At 43.1% G+C, this 24,922-nt stretch overlaps 1 protein-coding gene across 2 annotated transcripts in view; it reads right to left on the bottom strand.

Moving 5' to 3' along the window:
- Positions 1–1,012: 1,012 nt before the first annotated feature.
- LOC115647754 (keratin, type II cytoskeletal 5-like) overlaps positions 1,013–24,922 on the bottom strand; it is a 31,964-nt gene continuing 8,054 nt past the window's right edge. The window contains exons 4-17 of one of the 2 annotated variants that reach the window (XM_030554524.1): positions 24,450–24,545; positions 22,418–22,582; positions 21,645–21,770; positions 20,208–20,428; positions 15,370–15,377; positions 12,452–12,930; positions 11,070–11,284; positions 10,244–10,304; positions 9,000–9,095; positions 8,659–8,823; positions 5,395–5,520; positions 2,371–2,591; positions 1,939–1,973; positions 1,013–1,320 (exon numbers count right to left, since the gene is read on the bottom strand). In XM_030554524.1, the coding sequence (XP_030410384.1) occupies positions 1,013–1,320; positions 1,939–1,973; positions 2,371–2,591; positions 5,395–5,520; positions 8,659–8,823; positions 9,000–9,095; positions 10,244–10,304; positions 11,070–11,284; positions 12,452–12,930; positions 15,370–15,377; positions 20,208–20,428; positions 21,645–21,770; positions 22,418–22,582; positions 24,450–24,545 (2,322 nt within the window). Of the gene's footprint in view, positions 1,321–1,938; positions 1,974–2,370; positions 2,592–5,394; positions 5,521–8,658; positions 8,824–8,999; positions 9,096–10,243; positions 10,305–11,069; positions 11,285–12,451; positions 12,931–15,369; positions 15,378–17,792; positions 18,011–18,732; positions 18,768–20,207; positions 20,429–21,644; positions 21,771–22,417; positions 22,583–24,449; positions 24,546–24,922 lie in introns of those variants that run through there. The other variant, XM_030554525.1, reaches the window with a different exon arrangement.

The following is a 24,922-nucleotide window of genomic DNA, read 5'->3' as shown; positions in this document are numbered from 1 at the left end:
CAGAAGTAAGTGTAGACATGCCCTAATTCTAAGTTACCGCAGTGCAACGAAAGACTAACCCAACCCGCAATTTAAGGCAACAGCCTAGTTGAAAAACTCAGCCGCATGACGTTAATGACACCATGCAGTTTATTAGTGATGCACAGAGTGAAAAGCCGCAGGTCCTTTAACAACGCGCGAAGAATAAGGCAACGCTGTTACATTTTATGAACATCACGCAGGAGTGGGCCCGCAGAAAAGAAGTAGCAGAGATGTGTTGGCTCGTGGCCTCTATTAATGTTCATGATGCTAAATGGGTGGGATTCATGCCCTCTGCACAAAGCCAGTACAATGAACTATATTTCTTATCCTGACCAAGCCCTGAACCACCTGTGAGCTGATGCAGTGAAATTCAGGAGACAGTGGCAGAGTGGAAAAACCCAGGGTTACTTCATGAGTGTGGAAATAACGGTGGACATCCACAGCAACCAGAAAGCTGAAAATGTAGGGCCTGATTCTGATTTCACTTACACTGGCATAATTCAGGAGTTTGTCTACTGAAATCAATGGGCCTGATTCTCTACTATCCAGCACCCTGTGCAGTTATTTACAGGGAATCTCACACACATATTGCAACATGGCAGGGCAACGGAGAATTGGACGTGATGGATTTACATCAGTGCAGGACAAACATAAGGGAGAGGAGAATCAGACCCCCAGTCACTACACTGGAGTAAAATTGGTGCAGTTGACAACAGAGCCAAGTTCTGAATGAGGCAAAGCTATAGGGAAAGTATATCAACACTGCTATAGTTATCTCAGTTTCCCAGTGAACAATGGGTCAGATGCCAACTCTGTTCTCTCAGTTACTCCCATTCAGACCTATTGACTTCAGTGCAACTGAGGGCAAAATTTTGTCCCAGGATGAGGGGGATTTTTCCCCATGAATGTTGAAAGGTGGGGTGGGAGTTCCCGTCACCAAGCAGCAAAAACCTGGGTTAATTCAGAGGTTCCTGAGTTGAGTTTTTACATTTTATCTAATTAACTTTTTGCTTGATGAAGAGGATGTCGAGACATATTTTATACTAGCGCTGCTTCCTCCTCCAGAGGTGACTCCCCCTCCGTAGCCAAAACTGCTTCCTCCTAAACCAATCCCACTTCCACCAACTCTGATGCCGCTTTTGCCACCAATTCCAAAACCACTCCCGCTGCCAATTCCAAGGCCGAGACCACCTCCACCACCACCAAGACTGAGGCCACTTCCACGACCTCCACCAAGGACATATCCGCTTCCAACTCCGCCACCGCTGCCAGCTGCGCTGGTGGTGCTGCTGACCACAGCTGCAAGAAAAACATCCCTCTGGTTATTCAGGGAGCAGCTTGTGATTCCCAAAGAGAGACAAATTCTGGTGTTACATCTAGTTAAAATTTTTCTGCCACTGTTTTTTGATGGAAGTTTGGGGTTTTGACCAAATAATTTTTTTCCTTGGAAAATTGCCATTTTTCTTTGAAAAACCATATGCCTGAAAACCAAAATATTTAAATTCAGTATTGCTGCTGAAATGCCTCATAGGAGTTGTAATTTGGACATGTGCCTCATGTCCCCATTCCCCTCTATGGACCAAGCTCCAAAGCTGGGCTACAGCTTCCATGATGCACCATGGCCAAGGACTTCCTCACGCACAGCCTCTGTTCACCAAGAGAGGAGTCCATGGTGCATCATGGGAAATGTAGTCCAACCAGGGAACCCAGCCTATACAGGAAAATGGATGTTTGAGGCACCCAAACTACAACTCCCGTGGGCATTATGGTGGCATTTCTGAATTGAATTTCTTCAGGTTTTGGCTGAAAAATTTAGTTTTTTGCTATTCTGGCCAAAATATCACAAATACACACACTCCTTTATTTTCAGACCAGCTCTAATTCTGACAAATGAAGGTGAATCCTTGAGATACTTACAGATGCTCACAGGATCAGCATATTCTCCAGACATCCTGTCAGGGAAAGAAAAGTAATTCATATAAATCACTCCATAAATCACTATAATACAATTACTAAACTTTGAAATGTAGTGGGCTTAAATGCTTCCCAAAAGGACAAGGGGTCTGATTCTCATTCACACTAATTATGACAACATTTGCAAAAGATCTCAGGGGCAGATTTTCAAGGGCTATGCACCTAAAATTTTTGTAAGACCCCAGCCTCTCGTGATCATTGGAACTAGAGTCAGAGGGCCAATGTTCTCTGCCACGACTCTCATTGGGAAGATACCAGGGAATGTGGGGAGTTAATCTGGAAGCAACTCAGCCTCACAGACAGAAACTTTGCTGATTTATTCCGGCTGAGGAGCCGGCCCATAATTACCATGCACTATTTGTGTATTGCACCTACCTGCACTCTTCTCCCTCCAACAGTTTCCTGTAGGTGGCGATCTCAATATCCAGGGCCAGCTTGACGTTCATCAGCTCCTGGTAATCACGCAGCAAACGAGCCAGTTCATCCTTGGTGGTCTGAAGGGCATTCTGAAGATCAGCAAGCTTACCCCGGGCGTCTTTGAGGGCCAGCTCCCCACGTTGCTCAGCATCGGCAATGGCCATTTGCAGCCCAGCAATCTGGAAGGGACATATCATGAGATTCTAGTATTGGGAATTGTGACAAAGCTCATTTATGTCTGTGGAATGAGTCTGGAGGTGATACTTATGCTGACTCACCTACCCTTTGTTTGGCTTTGGAGTTGTTTCATATATAAGCTTGCTTAGGTGATGTTTTATAGGTTGCTCTGTGGGTGATGTGTTGATCATAGGATGTGCCAAAATTGCACCACCATGGATATAAAATATCTGCTGCCAAGAGGCAGTCAGAGAAAAACAGGAGAAAGTCCATGATATCACGTAAAGAATGTAGTAACCTGTATAATCAGAGTGTAGTCACGTGTGCATGATCAGTGGTAATGAACCAACTGGAAAAGAGCAATAATCAGATGAAAACAGCGTGGGCAGCAAACGTCCTGCAAACCGAAGCTTGTGCAGGTGTATTGTAGGTGTTGCATAAAACTCATAATACTGTGCTTGATGGTGATTGAAAGAGAACTGACGGATATGTTATTTGGATGTGTCTAAAATGTGGTGGACTGTAAGGGGTAGTCGGAGGTACACAGAAGAAATCCAGCATGACACACCTACGCCACAAGAGGAGGCAACTTTTTTCTGGATATCTGTCTTTCGTTGCTTTAGTAATAATTGAAATCACAAGGCATGCTTTTGGGTCAAAGAAAGGTTTGAATTAATAAACCCAAGAGTATGTCTACACTTAAAACGCTAAAGCGGCATAGCTGTTCCGCTTCAGTGTAGACGCAACCTGTGCCGACGGAAGGGGTTCTCCTGTCACTGTAGTTAATCCACCTCTCGGAGAGGTGGTAGATTGGTTGATGAAAGAATTCTTCCATCAATCCAGTGCTGTCTACACCAGTGGTTAGGTCAGAATAGCTACATCTCTCAAGAGGCTGGATTTTTCACACCCCGGAGAGATGCAGTTATACTGATGTAAAATCCTAGTATAGACCAGGCCTGAGTGTCCAGCTGCCATTGTCACCCAAAGGGCAAGCTATGTAGTTAGTGGATTTCTAGCCTCTTGGATTTCTTTCTCTCTTCACAGTATAGAAGGAAGGACATGGGCACCCAACTCTTTAACCATTTTTGTTCCTGATTGCTCAGCCTTCTATGAAATATCTCCAAAGTCCTGACAGAGAAACACCTGCAAACAGAAGGCTAACTACTGGGAGTGGTTCCATTGAAATTCTTTGGGCAGGTCTACACTACGGGGTTAAGTCAACCTAAGTTATGCAAACTCCAGCTAGATGAATAATGTAGCAGGAGTCAACGTAGCTTAGGTCAACTTATTGCAGTGTCTACATCGTGCTGGGTCAACGGGAGAAACTCTCCCTTCAATTTACCATACACTTGCCAAGGGATAGCTCAGTGGTTTGAGCATTAGCCTGCTAAATCCAAGGTTGTGAATTCAATCCTTGAGGGGGCATTTAGGGCTCTGGGGCAAAAATCAATACTTGGTCCTGCTAGTGAAGGCAGGGGGCTGGACTCAATAACCTGTCAAGGTCCCTTCCAGCTCCAGGAGATAGGTATATCTCCAATTATTATTTACTTTTTTTATTTATGGTGGAGAACCGGAGTCGACGGGAGAGCAATCTGTGGTCAATTTAGTGGGTCTTCACTAGACCCACTAAATCGACCCCTAGTGGATTGATTGCCACAGCACCAATCTACAGTAAGTGTAGACATACCCTTAGGATAGAAAACACTATAGATAAAATTCTCAAAAGCACCTGATTTAGGAATCTAAATCCCATTTTCAAAAGGGATGTAGGCCCAGATCCAAAAAGGTACATACACTCCTAACTTCCATTGATTTCAATAACGGTTAGGCACCTGGGCTCATTTGAAAATGCCTCTAAGTGCCTACGTCACTTTTGAAAGAGTGACTTAAAGTTCTAACTTACTCAGACACTTTGGAAATTTTTGCCTTTAGGTGCTTTGGAAAGGTTTACCCTACATTCCTTGCTGTTGTACAGGTCAGATCCTGCATATATAACTGACTGAATTATGCAGTTTCCAGGAGTTCTGCTGTTTATTATTGGTTTTTAATGGTGACATATACCAATCCGGATCACGGAGGAGAGTGTATTTTATTCCATACCACATGACATTCCTTCCAGAATGCCAGAAAGCACTGTTTGAAATACCTGTGAATATTCCAAGATGCCTTGAAATGTCAGAATAGTTTTGCACTTAAATATAATTGGCCATATCTTCATCAGTGCAGCTCGGCCTATTTCAATGAGTCAAAAAAACACAGAAATGTAGGGCTGGCAGCAACCTTAAGAGGTCATCTAGTCCAGGCCTCTGCCCTAAGGCAGGACCCAAATATACCTAGCTACATCCATTTTTATCAGACGAGGATTTGGCCCAGAGAGCTTAAACAGAATCCTTTGACTTTAGCAGTTCCTTACATACCAGAAAACCAGTATTTCTAACCCAAGCATTCAAAAATCAAGAATTAGGTCCCCCAAAATCATAAGACTGGCTTTCAAATAAGAAAAAAGTTTGTGTGTCCAAGTTTTTGAACCTTTATGACATGATGGAGACTCATTTCCAAGCTTTACTCTGCAATCACGAGAGGTAGAAACTTAGTTAAAAACAAAATAAGTAAATAAATAAATGGAAGTAGAGATTCTCAAGAAATAACTAGACGTCGAGAGCCAGGGCTTTAAGAAAAACACCAGATGTCGCAAGAGTTGACAATGCAGAGAGTAAGTATCACTCACCAGGTTACAGAGCTCATTAAAATGGATGTAATAAACACCACAAATCATGTTGATGCCATAATTAAGATCTTTCCCACCTGTTTTTTCACACTATCTATTTCAGCTTTCAGCCTCTGAATCACCCGGCTCACTTCAGTGATCTCATTCCTGGTGACCTTCAGGTCTTCATCGTGTGTTGTGGCCGTGACCTGAAGCTCTTGATACTGAAAGATACAAGCCATAAGGTCATTAGAAAAGATTGTCATACCTGGAGTTGAAGACATGTTTCAAATTTCCAATTTCCCAATTTCAAATTGGGAAAAACTTGAATGCAATTTCCCCTCTGTTTTTCTACAAGTGGATGATTTTTTTATGCTGTTGAAAATTATCTAAATTTTGACATTTTTCTATTTTTTTTCATCTTTAAAATAAATAAATAAATTGGAAGAGGAACTAGGGGGAGATGGGAAAAAATTGCAGTTTCTTCTAACCAGCTGTCAGCACAATATCAAAGGAAATGTTTACCAATGTGTGTGAGATGTTCAGATCATAGAGTCATAGAGTCTACTGCCAGTAGGGACCACTGTGATCATCTAGTCTGACTTCTTCTGTAGCAGAGGTCACAGAACTTCCCCCCAAATAATTCCTAGAGCAGATCTTTCAGAAAAACATCCAATCTTGATATTAAAATTGTCAGTGATGGAGAATCCACCACGACCCTTGGTAAATTGTATCAATAGTTAATTACACTCATTGCTAACAATGTATGCCTTATTTCTAGCCTGAATTTGTCTAGCTCCAACTTCCAGTCATTGGATCATGTTATACCTTCCTCTGCTAGACTGAAGAGCCCATCGTTAAATATTTGTTCCCTGTGAAGGTGTTTATCGACTGTGATCAGGTCATCCCGTAATCTTCTCTTAGTTAAACTAAATAGATTTAGCGCCTATAAGGCATGGAATCCTTCAATCATTCTCATGGCTCTTCTCTGAACCCTCTCCAATTTACCAGCATCCTTCTTGAATTGCAGGCACCAGAACTGGACACCGTATCCCAGCAGTGCTCCCCCAGTGCCAAATACAGAGTTAAAATAAACTCTCCACTCCTACTCATGATTCCCATGTTTATGCATCCCAGGATCACATTAGATCTTTTGCCCACAGCATTGCACTGGGAGCTCATGTTTAGCTGCTTATCCGCTGCAATCCCCAAATCCTTTCCAAAGTCACTGCTTCCCAGGATAGAGTCCCTCAGCCTTTAAGTATGGCCTGCATTCTTTATTCCCAGGTGTATATGTAACCCACACACCTTCTGACTGGGGTGTTCTGTCCCATCTAGTGGCATTAAGACCACTTAGAGAGAAAGCAATTTAATGAGTAGCCTCTACAGCCTTAGCTAAGTGCCATATGGCTTTTAGCTCATGCACTAAACTCCAGAGACCCCCCAGTTTGATCCCGTCCGCCGACTACTGGGGTCTGTCTGCGTTACATACACATTTACATTTAGCCACATTAAAACACGTGTTTGCTTACACTCAGTTTACCAAACCATCTGAACCAGTGACCTCTCCTCTTTGTTATTTACCACTCCCCCAGTTTGTGTCATCTGCAAACTTTATCAGTGATCATTGGAAGTTTTGAAAATTTTACCCTCTGTCTTTATGAAGCTCCATTTCATGAAAGATTTGAGGTTTCAAAATCTGTAATTCTCCATGAAGGCAAATTTCAAAAAAATATTGTTTGAGGATAATTGAAACATTTGTTTTTGAAAAATCCAAACATTTCGTTTTGATTTCCAACTGTTTCTTTTGTAATATATTATATCATTTTAAAAATTGAAATGAAAAGTCCTTTCACCAGCAAAAAATAATTGAAATGTTTCAGTCTGACCATATTCAAACTTTTTTCCCCTTGGTTTTCTTCCAAAACAAAATTTGGGTGAACTTGACCTGATTTTGTGAAGTGGTTTGATTTTGGCTGAATGAAATAGTCATAATGCGTCTATTACACTTTTAGGCCCCAAGTGAACAATACTTTAATAACAGTTACTAAGCATCAGAGGAGTAGCTGTGTTAGTCTGGATCTGTAAAAAGCAACAGAGAGTTCTGTGGCACCTTTAAGACTAACAGATGTATTGGAGCATAAGCTTTCGTGGGTGAATACCCACTTTGTCAGAAGCATGTAATGGAAATTTCCAGAGGCAGCTATAAATATGCAGGCAAGATTCAGTCTGGAGATAGTGAGGTTAGTTCAATCAGGGAGGGTGAGGTCCTCTGCTTGCTGTCGAGGTGTTACTAAGCAGTTATATGACTGACACATTAATATATGAATTAAGTGAGATGGAAAATCCATATGGGTCCTGTCACTTATCCACAGGGATCATTTAAGGACATTCCAAGGGAATCTTATTTTTACCCCAGAAAATGAGAGCACAACTGTGGAAGTTGAGGCTGATGGGATTAGGATGGCTTGATATGCTGAGGAGCACCATGGGTAACCTCCACTGGGAAAACTGGCATGTAGTTACAGTGTACTTAGGGTGACCAGATGTCCCGATTTTATAGGGACAGTCCTGATTTGGGGGTCTTTTTCTTATATAGGCTCCTATTACCCCTCACCCCCGTCCTGATTTTTCACATTTGCTGTCTGGTCACCCTAAGTGTACTAGACTGACAGAGCTATTGTCACTGAGGACATAAGAGAGTGGCTGAGAACTTGGTTCTATTCCCATCTCTGCCACTGCCTTGCTGTGGGACCTTGGGCAAGGCATTTGGCCTACCTGTGCCTCAGTTTCCCCATCTATTATAAAGCCCTATGTAATGTATGGATGAAAAGCTATGGATAAGAACTAGCTGGTGATACACCAGTTCCAACTGGGTCTTGCCAGAGCCTCTCAGATTTACAGAGTCACAGAGTTTAAGACCAGAAAGGACCACAAAAGCATCTAGCCTTACGTCCTATATATCGCAGGCCACCAGCCGCACTCAATATTCATTAAACCCAACAACTGAAATTAGACCAAGGTATTGCAGCCCTCAGGAGACTAAACTCTTAAAGGTACAGTTCCCTAAGCTAGGCGTTATTATTATTTAAGACGGTGAAGACGGATCATTTTGTGGTTAAATTAACCAGTAGAACTGGGTTCTATGCCTAGTGCTGACACTGATCTCCTGGTTGACGTTGGGCAGGTCACTTTTCCACTCTGTTGCCTCAGTTTCCCCATCTGTGAAATGGTGATAATGAAGCTGACATTCTTTTGCCAAGTGCTTTGAGTGCTATGGATTCAAAGCACTGGGTCACAGCAATCTATGGGGAGAATTCTCAGTCTACTCTTATATGCTCCATAGCAACACGATGACTCACCCTACTTTGGTACCAAGCCTCAGCCTCAGCCCGGCTCCTGTTAGCAATGTCTTCATACTGAGCTTTGACCTCGGCAATTATGCTGTTCAAGTCCAAATCTCGGCTGTTGTCCATTTGCAGGATAACGTTGGTGTCTCTGATTGCTCCTTGCATCTGAGCTAGTTCCTGTAGGTAACACAGCACTGGACATAGTATTCCATTAGTGACCTCACTCATTCCAGGAGTTGCATCATGCACACATAAAGCAGAAAAAAATGTGAGAGGTCTTCCAATTATAACATTGTCACTGGGAAAAGAGCAATGTGGTCTTATGGAAAGGAGCCTCTGAATAGGAGCCTTACCTCTTCATAGAAAACTCGCAGGAAGTTTATCTCATCGATGAGGGAATCCACCTTTGCTTGAAGTTCCATTTTTTTCATGTAGGCAGCATCCACTTCCTGAAACAACACACCAAATGTTGGGACAATGCTACCGAGGGCAAGAGCTATTGGGTTTGAGTCTGATCCCGTTTACACTCAGAGGTTTGTCTTCTCTGCAAAAGTTGTCTCGAGTTACCTGGGCCACCCAGAGGACTCAGAGGTCTGGGGCAAAGCAATTTTGGGGGCCCCTTCTATAAAAAAAAGTTGCAATACCATAGAATACTATATTCTCGTGGGGGCTTAGGGCAAATTTCCCCACTTGCCCCCGCCCCGGGCAGCCCTGTGAGTTACTGTGCTCGAATTACTAGCTCAAGCGAGAGCAGCCACCCTGAAAGCAACACTGAATCAACCCAGAGCTATAGCCTATAGCTGAGCCCCACTGCACTACGTCACTTAACTGGAGCTAGATATTTGTGTGTGTGGACAGGAATCGGGTTGGGGCAACACTCGAGTCATACCCAGAGCTAACACTGCAGTGAAAGCACAACCCAAAGCTGCTTTTCACCAGTCTGACCCGCTAAAGCAGTGTAAAGGGGTGGAGTTATATTTCCACTGAGTTTGGTACCAAAACACCATTGAGGATCGTGGTCTCAGTTACTGCAGATTCACGCTGATGTAACTGAGAGCTGAATTTGGCCTTTCAAATGTTTTGGCTGCATTTTCCACTAAGGTTCTGTTTATAAATGGTTAACAGATGTTATAAGTGTGTTACAGACATGTATTGGTGGTGGTTATAAGCACCTTGGTCGATGGTGCTATAAGCAACCTATTGGTCTGTTGGACTCTATAACAAACGACAATAATCTATTTATTAAAACTATTAACTAATACATATTTTTAAAAAGACATTAATATTAAGCATGGCCAATTTTTCTTTGTCATTTCTTTCAAGAAAAATACAACCCCCCACCCCCCAAAATGTTAATGCAATAAGTAAGACGCTTAAATTAATGCAACAACTGTGGTTACCAACTTCAGGACACAGGATGGATTTGTCCTGGATTTTAACAGAAATTATAATACATAGGAATTTTTCTTTGCAGTATTATCTTTTTCATTGTTTGCTTGTTCAGTGTCTACAGTTCTAAACTTCTGCAACAATCTGCTGCCATATCCTCAGATAGCTATAGAATAATAACAGAGAGCGAGAGAGATGCATTGGCCACCTTTTTAAGCACCACAAATTCATTTTCTGCAGATGTGCGCCTGTGGACTTCCTCTTCAAATCTGTTGGGTAAAGAGACATGTTTGAATTCTACCTTCTCAACTACGAGGAAAAAGTCATAAGCCGTGGTGCAAGGCATGTGGCTGCCAGGTTCTTACATACAATGCTAATCTCTGGCAACTTCATTTGGATGATGACTGCTAACTGTGAAGCTTTCAGAGTAAGACTTTGTTGCAATGGATCAGAGATATTATTCAACACATTACATTCTTAACTCAATACAACAGTAGTTTGGACCTGGAGCATTGCTATGCTTTTCTGATCGGTATCATAGTTTTGCTATTACATCATGAGTGTGTCCCCTTTATCATCCTCAAGCCAAGATTACATTTATCTTGGTGATTAAGACTGAGATTTCCAAGAGAGTTTACATGGAGTTAGGCACCCAAATTGTAATAAAAGATACTACAGTGATAAGCATGTTAGAAGTGTAAGATAAGATAATATGATATAAAATAAATATATAACTGGTCAGATAGATAGATAGATAGATTTCATATGCTATAAAAATATTTTTTTCCAAAGTTGATGAGCATACCATAAAATCTGCATACAGTTCAAGGCAAACATTGCTTATTATGCTAATTATAGCCATGAGAATTGTCCTGAAAGCAGAGCAGTTTTGATTATCCTGTAATTACATGATTTAAAAGCTCTCGTTATTGTAATAGGAATGAAAATAGCTCCCGCAGGAACCACAACCAGAAATCCATGCCAAGGAAAGGGAACAAAGCCATTACATTTCTCAGGCTGGTCTTTTGACTTACTTCTTTCTGAAATCTTCCACGAGATCTTGCATGTTCCTCAGCTCTCCATCTAGCCAACCTCTGTCAGTTACTAGGCTATCTAGCCTCCGCCTCAGATTATTGATATATGCATCAAAAAGGGGGTCGATAGGAATCTTAGTGGTTGTGGTACCCTGCTGCTGCAAGAGGTCCCATTTGGTCTCCAACACTTTATTCTGCTGCTCCAGGAATCGAACCTGAAACCCAACAGGCAAGAGGATGTTAATTGTTGGACAATATCCCTACGGCATTGGACCAGACTCTGCTGTTAGTTATACAAGTGTAAATCAGACTTGAAGTTGATAGAATTACTCCCACTAAGAGAAATGAAGCAGAAATCCTTCTTGGTTCTTCTTTTGGAATCAAGACGAGAGGGGAAGCTGTCACATCAGAACATTGATGGACCAGCTCCTCAGCTGGTGTGAATCAACTTAGCTCCATTGAAGGCCATTGAGATACACAGATTAATGCCAGATGAAGTTTTGGCTCTAGTAATGGGAGTCAGTTTACAATAGCTGCTGATTTACAACAGCTAAGGATCTGGCTCTATATGAGTGCTAAGCAGAGAGATGGAATATTCCACTCTGGCATTTTTAAGGAAAAATTGAGATAAGGGATAATAAAAGGAAGTTGGTTATCCCCAAATAGCTGCATAATGAATAAAATATAATAATAATAATAGATAGATAGATAACTTTATTAAACCACATAGGAAGTACATTGAAGTCATTTTGGACCTGATTCAGCAAAATACTTAAGAGCACATATAAATTGAATCATGTGAGAAGTCCCATTGAAATCCACGGGCTGACTCACATGCTTGATGCCTCATAGTGCAATTATGCCCATATTTAAGTATCTTGTCAAATCCAGTCCGTTACAGCTAAGATTCAAATCCATAAAAGCCAGTCGCTGTGTTGTGGAGGCAAAAATGTATGAAATACAATGATGGAGATAGAAGGAGATAGATGAGGGACACGGGGAGACGGAGAAGAGAAAGAGAGAAAGAAAGAGATTCAGTTTTATTTGTACTGTTATAAACACCTGGAAAAAAGGTGCTTGGCATAGACATTGCAAATAACTCCTAGTTACTGCATATCATTTTATGCCTTCATATCTGACCCAAACCTACGGCCCTTACTTAGTTTTTCAGTCAGTCCTGACTTGACATCAATAATAGGTTGCATGAGTAAGGAATAAGTAAAAATGGAATAAGGACCTAACTCCTAACCATGATGCTGCCTCGAGATGTGTTCTTCAAGGCCAGCATCCAAAAGGACCATTAACTCCTTCTTCTGCAGAACATGGAAGTCTCCCATGCTGTTGGATTCCTTGTGCCTGAGACGTTGAATTGTTGGTCTCACCTTGTCGATGAATGATGCAAATTTGTTGTTGAGGGTCTTGATCTGCTCCCTTTCCTGCACTTTCACTTTCTGGACCTCCGGGTCAATTTCGATGTGGAGGGGCGCCAGGAGGTTGGGGTTCACGGTGACTTGCTGGATGCCACCAGGAGACCAAACAGGACCAGCTTTGCCGCCACCAAAGCCTCCGCCACCGTATCCCCCACCAACCCCATATCCTCCACTGACATACCCACTAGAGACAAATCCACTGCTGCCACCAAATCTGCCACCACCACCATAACCAGCACCACCGAATCCATCACCACCAAAGCCACCACCACCACCGAATCCAAGCCCCACACTCCGGAAGCCTCCACCTCCTATGCGGATGGAAGTGCTTTTGTTTCCGCCCAGGTTATGGAGGCTCCTACTGCCAAAACCACCACTGTACCCTCCACTTCTTCTCCCAATGTGAGACAAAGAAGCTGAACTGAAGCCAGCTCTGTTGCCACTGGAAGTGATGGTGGTGGTTGCAGAACGGCCACTAAAACCCCTAACCCCGCTCCCAGACTTAGAACTGAACTGCCTGTTCATGCTGACCTGACAGAAGGAAGAAACCAAAGGGTGTGATGCAAGATGAGAGCACAGAGAGAGAGAGAGAGAGAAAAACGAGACTGAGCCCCCTCTGAGATGGAAGCTGTGGCTTCTCCTTTTATACGATTGAAGGGCTGGGCTTGGTTGAAGCTAGTTAATTCATTAAGACTGTTTACGGGCTTGGTTTTGCCTTGCAGCAACTCACCCTTTTCAACCCCCTTAAACACACCTTTGAAGTGGATAAAAACGCAGACCTCGCTTGTCAGCGTTCATGGAATGAAATTATCTCTGTTACTCAATGATCGTCTCCCCTCGCTTTGTCTTTTTTTCCCTGCACACAACTCATTAATGCAAAATAATTCAAAGGAATCTACAAGGGTTTTAATTAAGAGTGTGAACGCTCTGCCACATCTTACTTCAAAGCCACGTGCTCGGGACATCTCTCTTTTATGGCCGCATTCAGCTCCCACTGAAATCGGTTTTATATTACAACATTAAGGGGCTTAGGCCCGAATTCTCAAAGGTGTTTAGGGGACAATATAAAGAAGAAGATTAGTAATATCTATCGATCTATCTATTCTAAGTGATATAGGCACTTAGGAGCCTAAGTATCTCTGAAAACCAGTGGATCTTAATTCACATAGGTGCTCTTGAAAATGTCACCCTCAGTCAGTGGATATCGGTGCAGCTTCTGGATCTGGCTCTATGACTTCTTTGAAGTTCGTTCTCACTTTACTGAGATTTCATCCCTACCAGCAGTTGCTGTTGTGTTGTGACCGCTCCCTATCGCCAGTATTGTCTCACGGTTTCTTTAAACTCCCCCATCTGTCTGTATCCACCTGTTGTCTCTTGTGTTATACTTAAGTTGTAAGTTCCTTGGGGCAGGGAGCATCTTTTTGTTAAGTGTTTGTATAGCACCTAACACAGAAGGGTCCTGTCCCATGACTGGGGCTTATAAGTGTTACAATAATACAAATAAATACTAAATAATAATAATGCACTGGCCAAACAACCTGCACTGCTTGTTACCTGTGTTCTACCAGCTCTGGAACAGTTCCAGCACTCCTGACTGATAGGTAAAGTCCAATTTCTGTTCACTGGGACTTTTGCCTGCACTACACTTTAACCACTGAGCCTTTCTTCTGCAAACAGTGGGGTCTAATTTGCAGAACTACTTAGCATCCACAGCTCCAGCCAAAAGCAACGGGAGCTCCAGCTGACCAGCATTTCTGAAAGCTAAGTCAATATGGCACATTTCACAAGCATTATGTTTTCCTGCTATAAATAAAGATGGACCCCTTCTGGTGTTTTGCTAGAAGTCTTACACTTAGGAAACTAATGATGAGTGTTGAGCTCCATGAAGCACTTTCTTTCTTGCAAGAGAGCATGTCATGGCAAGAGGGTATTAAGGCTTTTGAGTATGACTGAACGTTATTGATGTTTCCTTATAATACAGCTATCATTACATTTCCTCTTCCCCCAGAGCACGAGCGTTTGTTGGGTCAGAGCCCCCACTGATGAAAATCAACATCACCTCACCGATGTATATGGAGACACACTCATTTACGCCAGCTGAGGGGCTGTTTGAAAATGAGGTTGGAACAAGGGCTTGATTCTGATCTCAATTACCCCACAGAAAATCTGCAGTAACCCAAGTAAATTCATTTAAGCCTAACTATCCAGTGCCTTGCACTCTGCATCATCAGATTCACCTGTGCACACTAAGTGAGCGTAAAGTCAGTGTCAGAGCACTCCCTTTTTGATATAGTGCACATGAAAATGACTGCACAAAGGGCAAAGGTGGTGAGGAATCCGACAGTTACTTTACAGAGCTCACACATTTCCATTTACAAAAGGCCAAAGGCATGACTCTACTCCCATGTAGACTGACGTGAGTTTCACCACTGACTCCAATGGATGCATGTTTGGCTGCCAAGCCCTGAGTGAACCACTCGGAGTTTTGCCAGTGGTTAAACTAGAGCTGGGACTTGGCACAAACCCTGGGAATGGCGAGGAGAGTGCAGGGGGATGACCCAACTTGTGCTGTCATGCAAGAGCTTGGTTCAAAACTCAAGAGAGTAATAGGAATTGCACAACGCTATTTCCCAGCAACATGCAGCGTCGAGCTGTTTGCAAAAACTGGTAACGTGGTTATTTTATATACACATCAGAACAGCATTTTTGGAGCCTAGCCACCCAATCACAGGTGTTGCATTTAGTGCTGGACATCTTCCTGGCCACTGACCTGAGCAGATTTTGCACGGCTATATGATAAGGCTCAGAAAGCTGTCTCTCAGGTGTGAGCATCTTCCATGCTCGCAGCGTGCTCAACCTTGGCAATGTACCTGCCATTCTGCTGTACTGTACCCCTATGTATATGGCTCAGCAACATGGCATTTCTTATGCCTGCTTGCTTCCTTGTGTGGCGCTGGTATGATGGGTGCCGGTAGCAACTTGCATCTTCTTTGACATTCATGTGTCACCCTGTTCATGGAGCATGGATCTCTGAATAACTGTCCAGATTAGCTCTCATCAAGTCCAAGTTGCCAAGTACATACCACAGCAGGAGTATAATGCTGTGGACTTTACAGACCGCCCATTGACAAGCCTGATGTTTTATGCAGCCAGACTGGCCCCCAGGGAGGGAGTTTAATCATAGAATCATAGAATATCAGGGTTGGAAGGGACCTCAGGAGGTCATCTAGTCCAACCGCCTGCTCAACGCAGGACCAACCCTAACTAAATCAACCCAGCCAGGGCTTTGTCAAGCCTGACTTTAAGAACCTCTAAGGAAGGAGATTCCATCACTTCCCTAGGAAACCCATTCCAGTGCTTCACCACCCTCCTTAGACTGCTAGAGAGCTTGGGTTCAAATCCCAGGACAGTGCTGGCAGAAACAGAATTGTGCTCCCTGTAGTTCACCTGGCAGCAGCTTATGCGGCTGCTTCAGAGCCCCACTTATGATGGGGGTATGGTTGCTGCAATTCTGTACAGCAGCGTTTCTAGTAGGGGAGGCAGGAAGGCAGCATGAAATTCTCTGCCTTGTGTTATACACAAGATCAGATTAGATGTTATCAGTGATCCTTTCTGGCTTTTAAAAGCTATTAAAATTGACATGACTGTTAATACAATCCAAATCCTGGGACTGGGACTATGACTGCAGCCAGCCATCCGAGGCTAAAACTGTGTCAGGGGATTTGTGTACTAAGAGAACTATTTCAGTTGGGGGGGTGATTTTGCCAAAATAGTTATGCTGGTGCACCCGTAATGTGGACAAGTCACATAAGAGTGCTTCTACCAATGTAGCTTATTGCTCGGCTTGTACAGGAATAAGATACATTGGCATAAGCTGTTTTTTGTAATAATATAACTGCATCCATATTATAGCACTAACTATACCAGTGAAATTAAAGTGGTACAACTTTTGTGTGGCATCAAGGCCAAGAGATGAGGTGGAACTCCCAAGATTTGTTCCTAAGATAGGAATGCATCCTGTTTATTAGTGGTAATGTTTCATACCTCTCTCAGAGCAAGGAGTACAAGGGGTTACCTTGCTAAGCCAGAGAGTGGGCCAAATTCTCCTCTTTCTTACACCTAAAGCTGGATGAAAATTTTCAGGTGAACCCTTTTTTCGCTGAAAAATTGGGTTGATCAAAACTATTCGTGAATTTGGGTCAATTTCAGCAAATAGCTTCAGCTGAGAAAAAAAAACAATTGAATTGCTGAAATGAAATGTTTCGACTTTTTGTTTCGGAACGATGTTTTGCTCGGTAGTTAATGTAAATGTAATTTGGAAAAAAAAACACATTTAAAAATGTTGAAAAATCCATGAAAATGAAACAAAAGGCAACTCAAAACTGAATATGTTTTAGTTTCAGATTGAAATTAAACTTTATTCAGGACGAAACCATTTTTTCCCAAATTTTTGAGTTGACCCCCAAACTGAAAAATAGATTATTTGCCCAGCCCTAGTTATTCCTTCATTTTCAATGGACCTGCACCAGAATTTTGGCTCATTGGAATTAATGTATCCAATGCAAGGAAACTCAGTGGAGGTTATGAGATTAACTCTGCGACTTTAAAAGGATCCTAAAGATGTATACACGTCCATAGAAAGTCAATAGGAGTCAGATGCCTGAGTCCTTTAGCCCCATTTGAAGGTCCTGGCTTAGAAGAACAACACAGAAAAGGTTTCTTTCATGGCTACAACAAGTACAGTAGGAACACACAAAGCAGAGAGCAAGCTACAATCCACGATAGCATCCAGACTGCAGAAATGTATGAGATTTTTTTAGTGTAGTATACAGGAAGTTGGATTCAAAGTGCCATAGCAATGGGGGCATGGGAATGGATTATCTTCAGGCCCAAGATCTTTTGGTAAAACTTTGCTGGGAGGGAAATTCAAAAGAAACAAGATCTCTGGTCTCATCAGTTGCGTTACTGTGATGTTACCAGTCACTTTTTCAGTGATAGCCCTGGGTGTGAGCATGTGGCTATTTGGTCACAACAATAATAATACCTACCTCATTTACAGTGTTTTTCATCAGTGGATCTCAAAGCGCTTAACAGAAGAGGTCAGTATCATTATCCCCATGTACAGATGGGGAAACTGAGGCATAGAGCCCTGTCCAAGGTCACCCAGGGAAGAAGTGGGTGAGCTGGGAATAGAACCCAGGTCTTCTGAGTCCCAGTCCAGTGCTCTTCCCACTACACCACAATAAAGGAAATCGCCTGGCACTCAGGTGATAGTGACTACAGTTCCTAGGCTTTAGCATACGGTGGTTCTTTTGCTTGAAGAGGTTGTCGATATGATTTTCACACAGGAACTACCTCCTCTGCCTCCATAGCTGTGTCCTCCAATGCCTCTTCCGCTTCTAGAGCTGGAGCCACCTCTGCCGACACCGAGCCCGCCTCCTCCGACACTGAGCCCTCCTCCTCCTCCCCAGCTTATCCCACTCCCGCTTCCAGAGCTGCTGCTGACCACCGCTGCAAAAGACCGAGATGTTCACGTTATTCCAGCTGCAGCCCATGAATCGCAGAGCAAAACCCAAACACATTTCTTTAGCCAGTGTCACGAACTAGCTTAGTGGGTCATGATCTGCATTCTACTTTTTTTTGGTGGCTTCCTGGGATGTGTAGTCTGACCAGGGAGCCTGGCCCATGCGACTCATGTACTCCAACTCCTGTGAGATGTCCCAGGTGTATTTCCAAATCAAGGTATAGTGGGGTTTGAATTTTGGCCAAAAAAAAATAAATTTTCCATGGAAGTGGGGGGGCGGCATTTTCCAGACAGCTCTAATTAGGGCCTCTATGCATCACTCAGGTAGTGCAAAGGGTCTGTAATCAGGGTGCAAATGCACAACTGAAAAGTCTCATGTTTGCATTGATACTGCTGCAGGAGATGGCATGCGAAGCATGTCAGGGGAGGGAAGGTGGCATATTGGCTGTAAAAGGGAGCATGGTGGAGTATAGTTCCATTCTGCCAATCCTCCACTGGCATTGGGTTTATTAAGGACCCTATATCCATGGTGCAACTTAGAGCAGGTACTGGGCTGCTCTAAGCATCATTAGAGCCAGGGCCAGCAATAACCACCAGGAAACTGGTTCCCACTCTGTCCTGTGCTGAGTAGTGGTGGGGGGGGAAGGAGAATAGAGGCTTCCAGTTTGCCTGTTTCTATCTTTAGTCAATAGACGCTCAAGTTACTTACAGATGTTCACAGCACTGGCACACTCTCCAGACATCCTGTTGGGGAAAGAAACACCATTTAGGTCATTGATTTAGCCTGGCGGGTACAAGTTAGAACACACCTTGAAACCTGAAGTCAAGGGAAGCCAAGTGGCTGCAGAATTTCCTTCCCAACATAGACATAAGAACATAAGAACGGCTGTGCTGGGTCAGACCAATGGCCCATCTAGCCCAGTATCTGTCTACCGACAGTGGCCTATGCCAGGTGCCTCAGAGGAAGTGAACCTAACAGGCAATGATCAAGTGATCTGTCTCCTGCCATCCATCTCCATCCTCTGACAAACAGAGGCTAAGGACACCATTCCTTACCCATCCTGGCTAATAGCCATTAATGGACTTAACCACCATAAATTTAGCCAGTTCTCTTTTAAATGCTGTTATAGTCCTAGCCTTCACAACCTCCTCAGGCAAGGAGTTCCACAAGTTGACTGTGCTGCATGAAGAAGAACTTCCTTTTATTTGTTTTAAACCTGCTGCCCATTAATTTCATTTGCTGACCCCTAGTTCTTGTATTATGGGAATAAGTAAATAAGTTTTCCTTATTCACTTTCTCTACATCAATCATGATTTTATAGACCTCTATCATATCCCCCCCTTAGTCTCCTCTTTTCCAAGCTGAAAAGTCCTAGCCTCTTTAATCTCTCCTCATATGGGACCAATTCCAAACCCCTAATCATTTTAGTTGCCCTTCTCTGAACCTTTTCTAATGCCAGTATATCTTTTTTGAGACGAGGAGACCACATCTGTATGCAGTATTTGAGATGTGGGAGTATCATGGATTTATATAAGGGCAATAACATATTCTCAGTCTTATTCTCTATCCCCTTTCAAAAGGGAGCAGTGCAGCTCCTGGCGCTACATCTCAATGAGGTCCTTAGAGCTGGTGTTGGGCAAGTCTTGGGTGCCTCCCACAAGGTTTGGACACCTCTTATATACCAGTAAGCACAGTTCACTGGAGACTACTGGGGTGCGGTCACCCAGTGGGAGACCAGTGATTGGAACAGGTCCTCCAAGCTCAGAGTTTCCCCAGTCACTGGAGCTCCATCTAATCACCTGTAGGCTGGAGCTGGTCAAAATTCAGAATTTCCATCCCATGAGAGAGTCCGAGATTTCAAAATCTAGATTCATCCCAAAAGGGACGAAAAGTCAAAATCTCTGGATTTTTGGTTAAATGAAACATTTTGCAGACAGTGTTGAACCTATTGAAACGTGGTTCGACTTTATTATTTCAAATATATTAAAGTCGAAACAAAATGTTGCGATTATTTCTCGTGAAAATGTTGGTGAAACGGATAGAACCCTGTGAAATATTTCAGTTTTCTGGATCCAGCCAGCAGAAACATGCAAGCACGATGATTTGTGGGCAAAAAAAGTGTACACCAACCATAACAGAGGCTGCTTTGCAAAAGTCAGGACCTATATATATATATATTGCACCTGCATTCTTCTCCCTCCAGCAGCGTCTTGTATGTGGCAATCTCAATATCCAAGGCCAGCTTGATATTCAAGAGCTCCTGGTAATCACGCAGCAAACGAGCCATCTCCTCCTTAGCTTTCTGCAGGGCCATTTCCAATTCAACCAGCTTTTCCCTAGCGTCCTTGAGGGTAAGCTCCCCACATTCCTCTGTCTCTGAAACAGTCGACTGCAGTTTGGCGCACTGCAAAGAAAAGAAGAAAGCAAGCTAACCATGTGGTCATCCATTCTCAGCATCTCATCTGGAGCCCCATGACCGTCAATGAGCATCTTCCCATTGATTTCAGTGGACTTTTGAAGCAGGCCTTAAGACTTATAAATGAACTCTTTATCATCAGACCGTTGGATCATCTCCACTTCATGTAGACCAGAACCAGTACCTAGATACTGTGGTGAATGACACTAGATAGGTAGAGAGATAGATAGAGGTGTATTTAAAGATGATTAGGTGGGTAGACAGATGGAAGTAAAGAGGCATTAGATGGATAGATAGATGATCTAGGTGGAAGAAAAGAAAGAAAGAAAGAAATCCATTTATTTCATTCCTTCTTGATCTTTACTGTAACTGAATTAGATCAAGGCAATTGTATATAACACCTAAAAATGTCATATACAGATGTTAAATTCCATGGGCACTTTTTAACTATTCTTCAGGGAAATCATGAAATATGTGGATGAGACTTGATTTGCCCTGGGACTACTTTCATTCACATTGTAGGGCCTCTCGTGTCATCTTTGGCATCACTATGGGCACCGTGGCAGTATTCAGGACAAGAAGAGCACATCTGTCACTCTATCCGAGTGGCCAGAGTTCATAGCAGAGCTGTGTGGATGAAGGATTTTTTGGTTGGCTGGCAATTCCAAAAAATAGAAAAGAAACTGGTTTGTGTTGAAGCTAAAACAAAATGTATCAAATTTTCAGCAAATCAGAAAAGTAAAAGACAAAACTTGCCTTTAGATCACATTTTGGTTCTACACAATGGAAACATTTTGTGTCGACGTCGACTATCCTTTTTATTTAAAAAAAAAATGTATTGACATTTTGGAATGCAAAGTCATTTTGAGCCCCCCAAAATGGAAACATTTAAAAATGTTTTGATTTGGGGGGAATTTTTTCCCTACCAAAACAATTAAGCATAACCAAAACGTTGTGGCGTTGCTGTTTCTGCATTTTTCACACACAAAAAAGTTTTGGACGAAATCTTTTCCTCAGCTTCAGTTCAGGATGAACACGTTTGTTTTACATTAAGCAGAAACAACCTCCTTGATTTTAGCATCATTATGGGCCCCATGGCAGTATTTAGGAGGAGAAAAGCACATCTGGCAGTCCGTCAGAGTTGCCCTCATGTCCAGGGTCCATAGCACATCTGCCCATTTTATATTAAGCAGATGTGCTCTACCTGTTTTTTCATATTTTCAAGTTCCGCCTGCAGTCTGTGGATCAGCCGGGTCAGCTCCGATATCTCCAGCTTGGAGTTTTTCAGATCATCGTCGTGTTTCCGAGCAGTGACCTGAAGCTCCTGAAACTGATGGCCAGAAAAAAAAAATAATTGTAATAGACTGTATTTTCCAAAGGCTGATCTAACCTGATCAGGGCTAATTCTGAGAAGCAAATAGGAGCTAAGCTGCTCCACGCCTGCTTGATTTGGGGGGGATTATCCAATCAATGGGAGATGGATATATTTCACAGCATCCTTTATTAAAGTAACAGGTACCTCTCTGATTCATGCATTATGTTCTGTATTCCTTAGCAGGGTGGTTAGGGTGCTATCCTGGGACTTGAGAAACTGTAGCTCAATTCCATGATTTACCACAGACATTGAGAGACCTTGAGCAAGTCATTTTGTGCCTCAGTTTCCCCATCTGTACAATGGGAATAACACCTGCCGCGCAGGGGTGTTGTGAGGATAAATACATGAGGCATTCAGATACTATGCTGGTGGGGCCATAAATAGATTTTAAGATGTCACTAAGAAGTCAGAACTCAATTAGACAAGATATCACTACTATAAACACTGTATTAATTATATTTAGTTCACATAAGTGGTGCTGAACTGGAAAACTCTATTTTATTCACAGAATAGGTGCACAGAAGATCTGGTTAACTCTTTTCCATGTGGTAAAGCCATGAGCATTGTATGGCTCCATACCCTGAAGTCATGTGATGACTCACCTTGCTTTGGTACATAGAGTTGGCTTCAGCTCGGCTCCTGTTGGCCATATCCTCATAGTGAGCCTTCACCTCAGCAATGATCCCATCCAGGTCCAGGGCTCGGTTGTTGTCCATAGACAAGATAACGCTGGTGTCACTGATCTGTCTCTGCATTTGTGCCAATTCCTGAAAATCATACAAAGTCCCCATCAGTGAGTGGCCCTTTCTTACTGGATGCCAGATGTTGATTAAATTGCAGTAAGGGCAGTTTAGGTTGGACATTAGGAAAAACTTCCTAATGGTCAGCATGGTTAAGCAATTGCCCAGGGAGCTTGCAGAATCTCCATCATTGGAGATTTTTAAAAGCAGGTTAGTCGGGGATGGTCTAGATAATCCTTAGTCCTGCCATGAGTGCAGAGGACTGCACTAGATGACCTCTCAAGGTCCCTTCCAGTCCTACAATTCTATTATTCTCTCTAGAAACCTGTTGCTCTCATCTATTATCATTCTCTATGTATTTCTTCCTCCTTCCTCCAACTCTTATTGCTGTCTTTCTAGCTAGCTCGCGGTCCCATACGTACGTACTTATTTATCTAGCTACTGAAACTAAAAATGAGGGGAAATGACTCATATGGCCAAATGTTGTACTGAGCCACAAGGAATGAACCTCATCGTCCTTACCCTCCTTTACTCATGTCTTATTCAAACGCCCACTGATGTTAATGGTTGTTTTGCCTGAATAAGATTTCACCCAAAGTTTACCCATCAGACAACGCTATGAAGAACTTTCATGAGTGTATTTTTTTTCTAAGTAGTTGGTCTCCAAAAGCTCATAGCTATCAGGCTGGTCACTTGTATCTGTCATTATTTCCTTGCATATATCGTCTAGCCTGCAGGGTGGTATTCTCAGGTATGTCTTACCGTTACAGGCACCCTCTTGGCCAACATCAGGGAATGAAGAGATGACCTCTGGCACTTTAAGGATGAACAGCTACAACCTGAGCTAAAGCTGCAGAGTAGGGGAGGGGCTGTAACAGCTCATATTCTCTGGGAATCAGGGGGACTTGTAACACACACTCACCACTGGGTTACATTGGGAAGATAGGAACTGCCAGACTGGACCAGATGCAAGGTCCATCTAATCCAGCATCCTGTCTCTGACAGTGGCCAACACTAGCTCTCTGGAGGAAAGTGCAAGAACACAATAGGCTGGTGAGGGATGGTCTCATCCTGATTCTTAATAGAGATTGCTTTGAAGCATGGATTTTTTAGCCCTTCCAAAACTCTTATGTCTTATCTAAATCACTATAGAACCTCTGCAGTGATGTTCTTCCTGAGGGGGCCCCACGCTGAAGTTCTTCCACCAATGAAATTCTCTTTGTACTCGGTATGAGTTTTGCCTGAGTGCATACCGAGAGTCTAACCCTGAAGTTAACTGGAGTTTTATCATTGACATCAGTGGGAACAGGGTCGTCTTCTTGCTAAGGACATCGGGATCAGATTCTTGGTTTTTTCCTGGCACCTTGCATCATAGGTACTCGAACTAGGTTTGCTGCCATACCCCATCGCTTAAAGCGGTTTCCATTATACACAGGGTTTACAGTTTGGTTCCATGGCTCCCAGCATCCTCACTATAAAAATGTTCCAGCGCCTCTGCCTTGCTTGGTCATTCACACCAGCATGGTGAGGGTAAAATGGATGTAGATTTCTACCTTTTAGATTCAGTAGCGTTTGCTCTCATTTTTGCACTTGTGTATATACAAGATACAGGTCAGTGGAGAATGTGGCATTGAGTGCTGGATCTTTGGGCAAGTATTCTACCGTCCTCCAACTTCTCCTGCTATTTAGACCTTTCTGTTCCTTAGCGTTGGGTCATCCTGCCATGTTTGTAAGTTTTTTGGAAGCAGTCAGGGGCTTGCTTAGAAATTCCACCACTACAATTTTTCTGGAGACAGGTATAAGACATACGTAAACATTTAAGGTGATCTAGAAAAGTGCTAAATATTATGTGGGGCATTTCTGTGTGGATTAGGAGAACAGAGAACATCCTCACCGCCTCATACAGGGCTCTCAGAAAGTTGATCTCATCTGTCATGGCAGCCACCTTGGCCTCCATCTCCACCTTTTTCATGTAGGCAGCATCCAAGTCCTGAAAAATGGCAATGGAGATCATTCTTTCAAGCTCAGGGGAACCGGTGACAGTTTCGAGAACAGGAAGGGCTGATTTCCCATTGCCTTGCTCCCGGTGTGGTAATTTCCACTAGTTTGAAGAATATGCAAAGTGGATGCAAAACACCAACAAGTCAGAACAACAGAGTTTCACACGCACCTTGCACAGGAGGCAAGATACATCGGGGCCAGGACATAGGCAGCCGGGTCTAGTGGTTAGAGTCAAGCCAAGAGTCAGCACTGACATCAGAGACCAGGAGAGCAGGAACCAGGAACAGGTCAGGAAAGCATGGTTAAGGAGTCAGGCAAGAAGGCAGAATCCATTGTAGCAGTCAGGCACAGCCCAGTTGTGCCTTT

This window comes from Gopherus evgoodei, chromosome 3 (genome assembly GCF_007399415.2).
Source record: "Gopherus evgoodei ecotype Sinaloan lineage chromosome 3, rGopEvg1_v1.p, whole genome shotgun sequence".
Classification (NCBI taxonomy): domain Eukaryota; kingdom Metazoa; phylum Chordata; order Testudines; family Testudinidae; genus Gopherus; species Gopherus evgoodei.
Note: the sequence above shows the minus strand (reverse complement) of the source record. Positions and strands in the feature narration are given on the sequence as shown.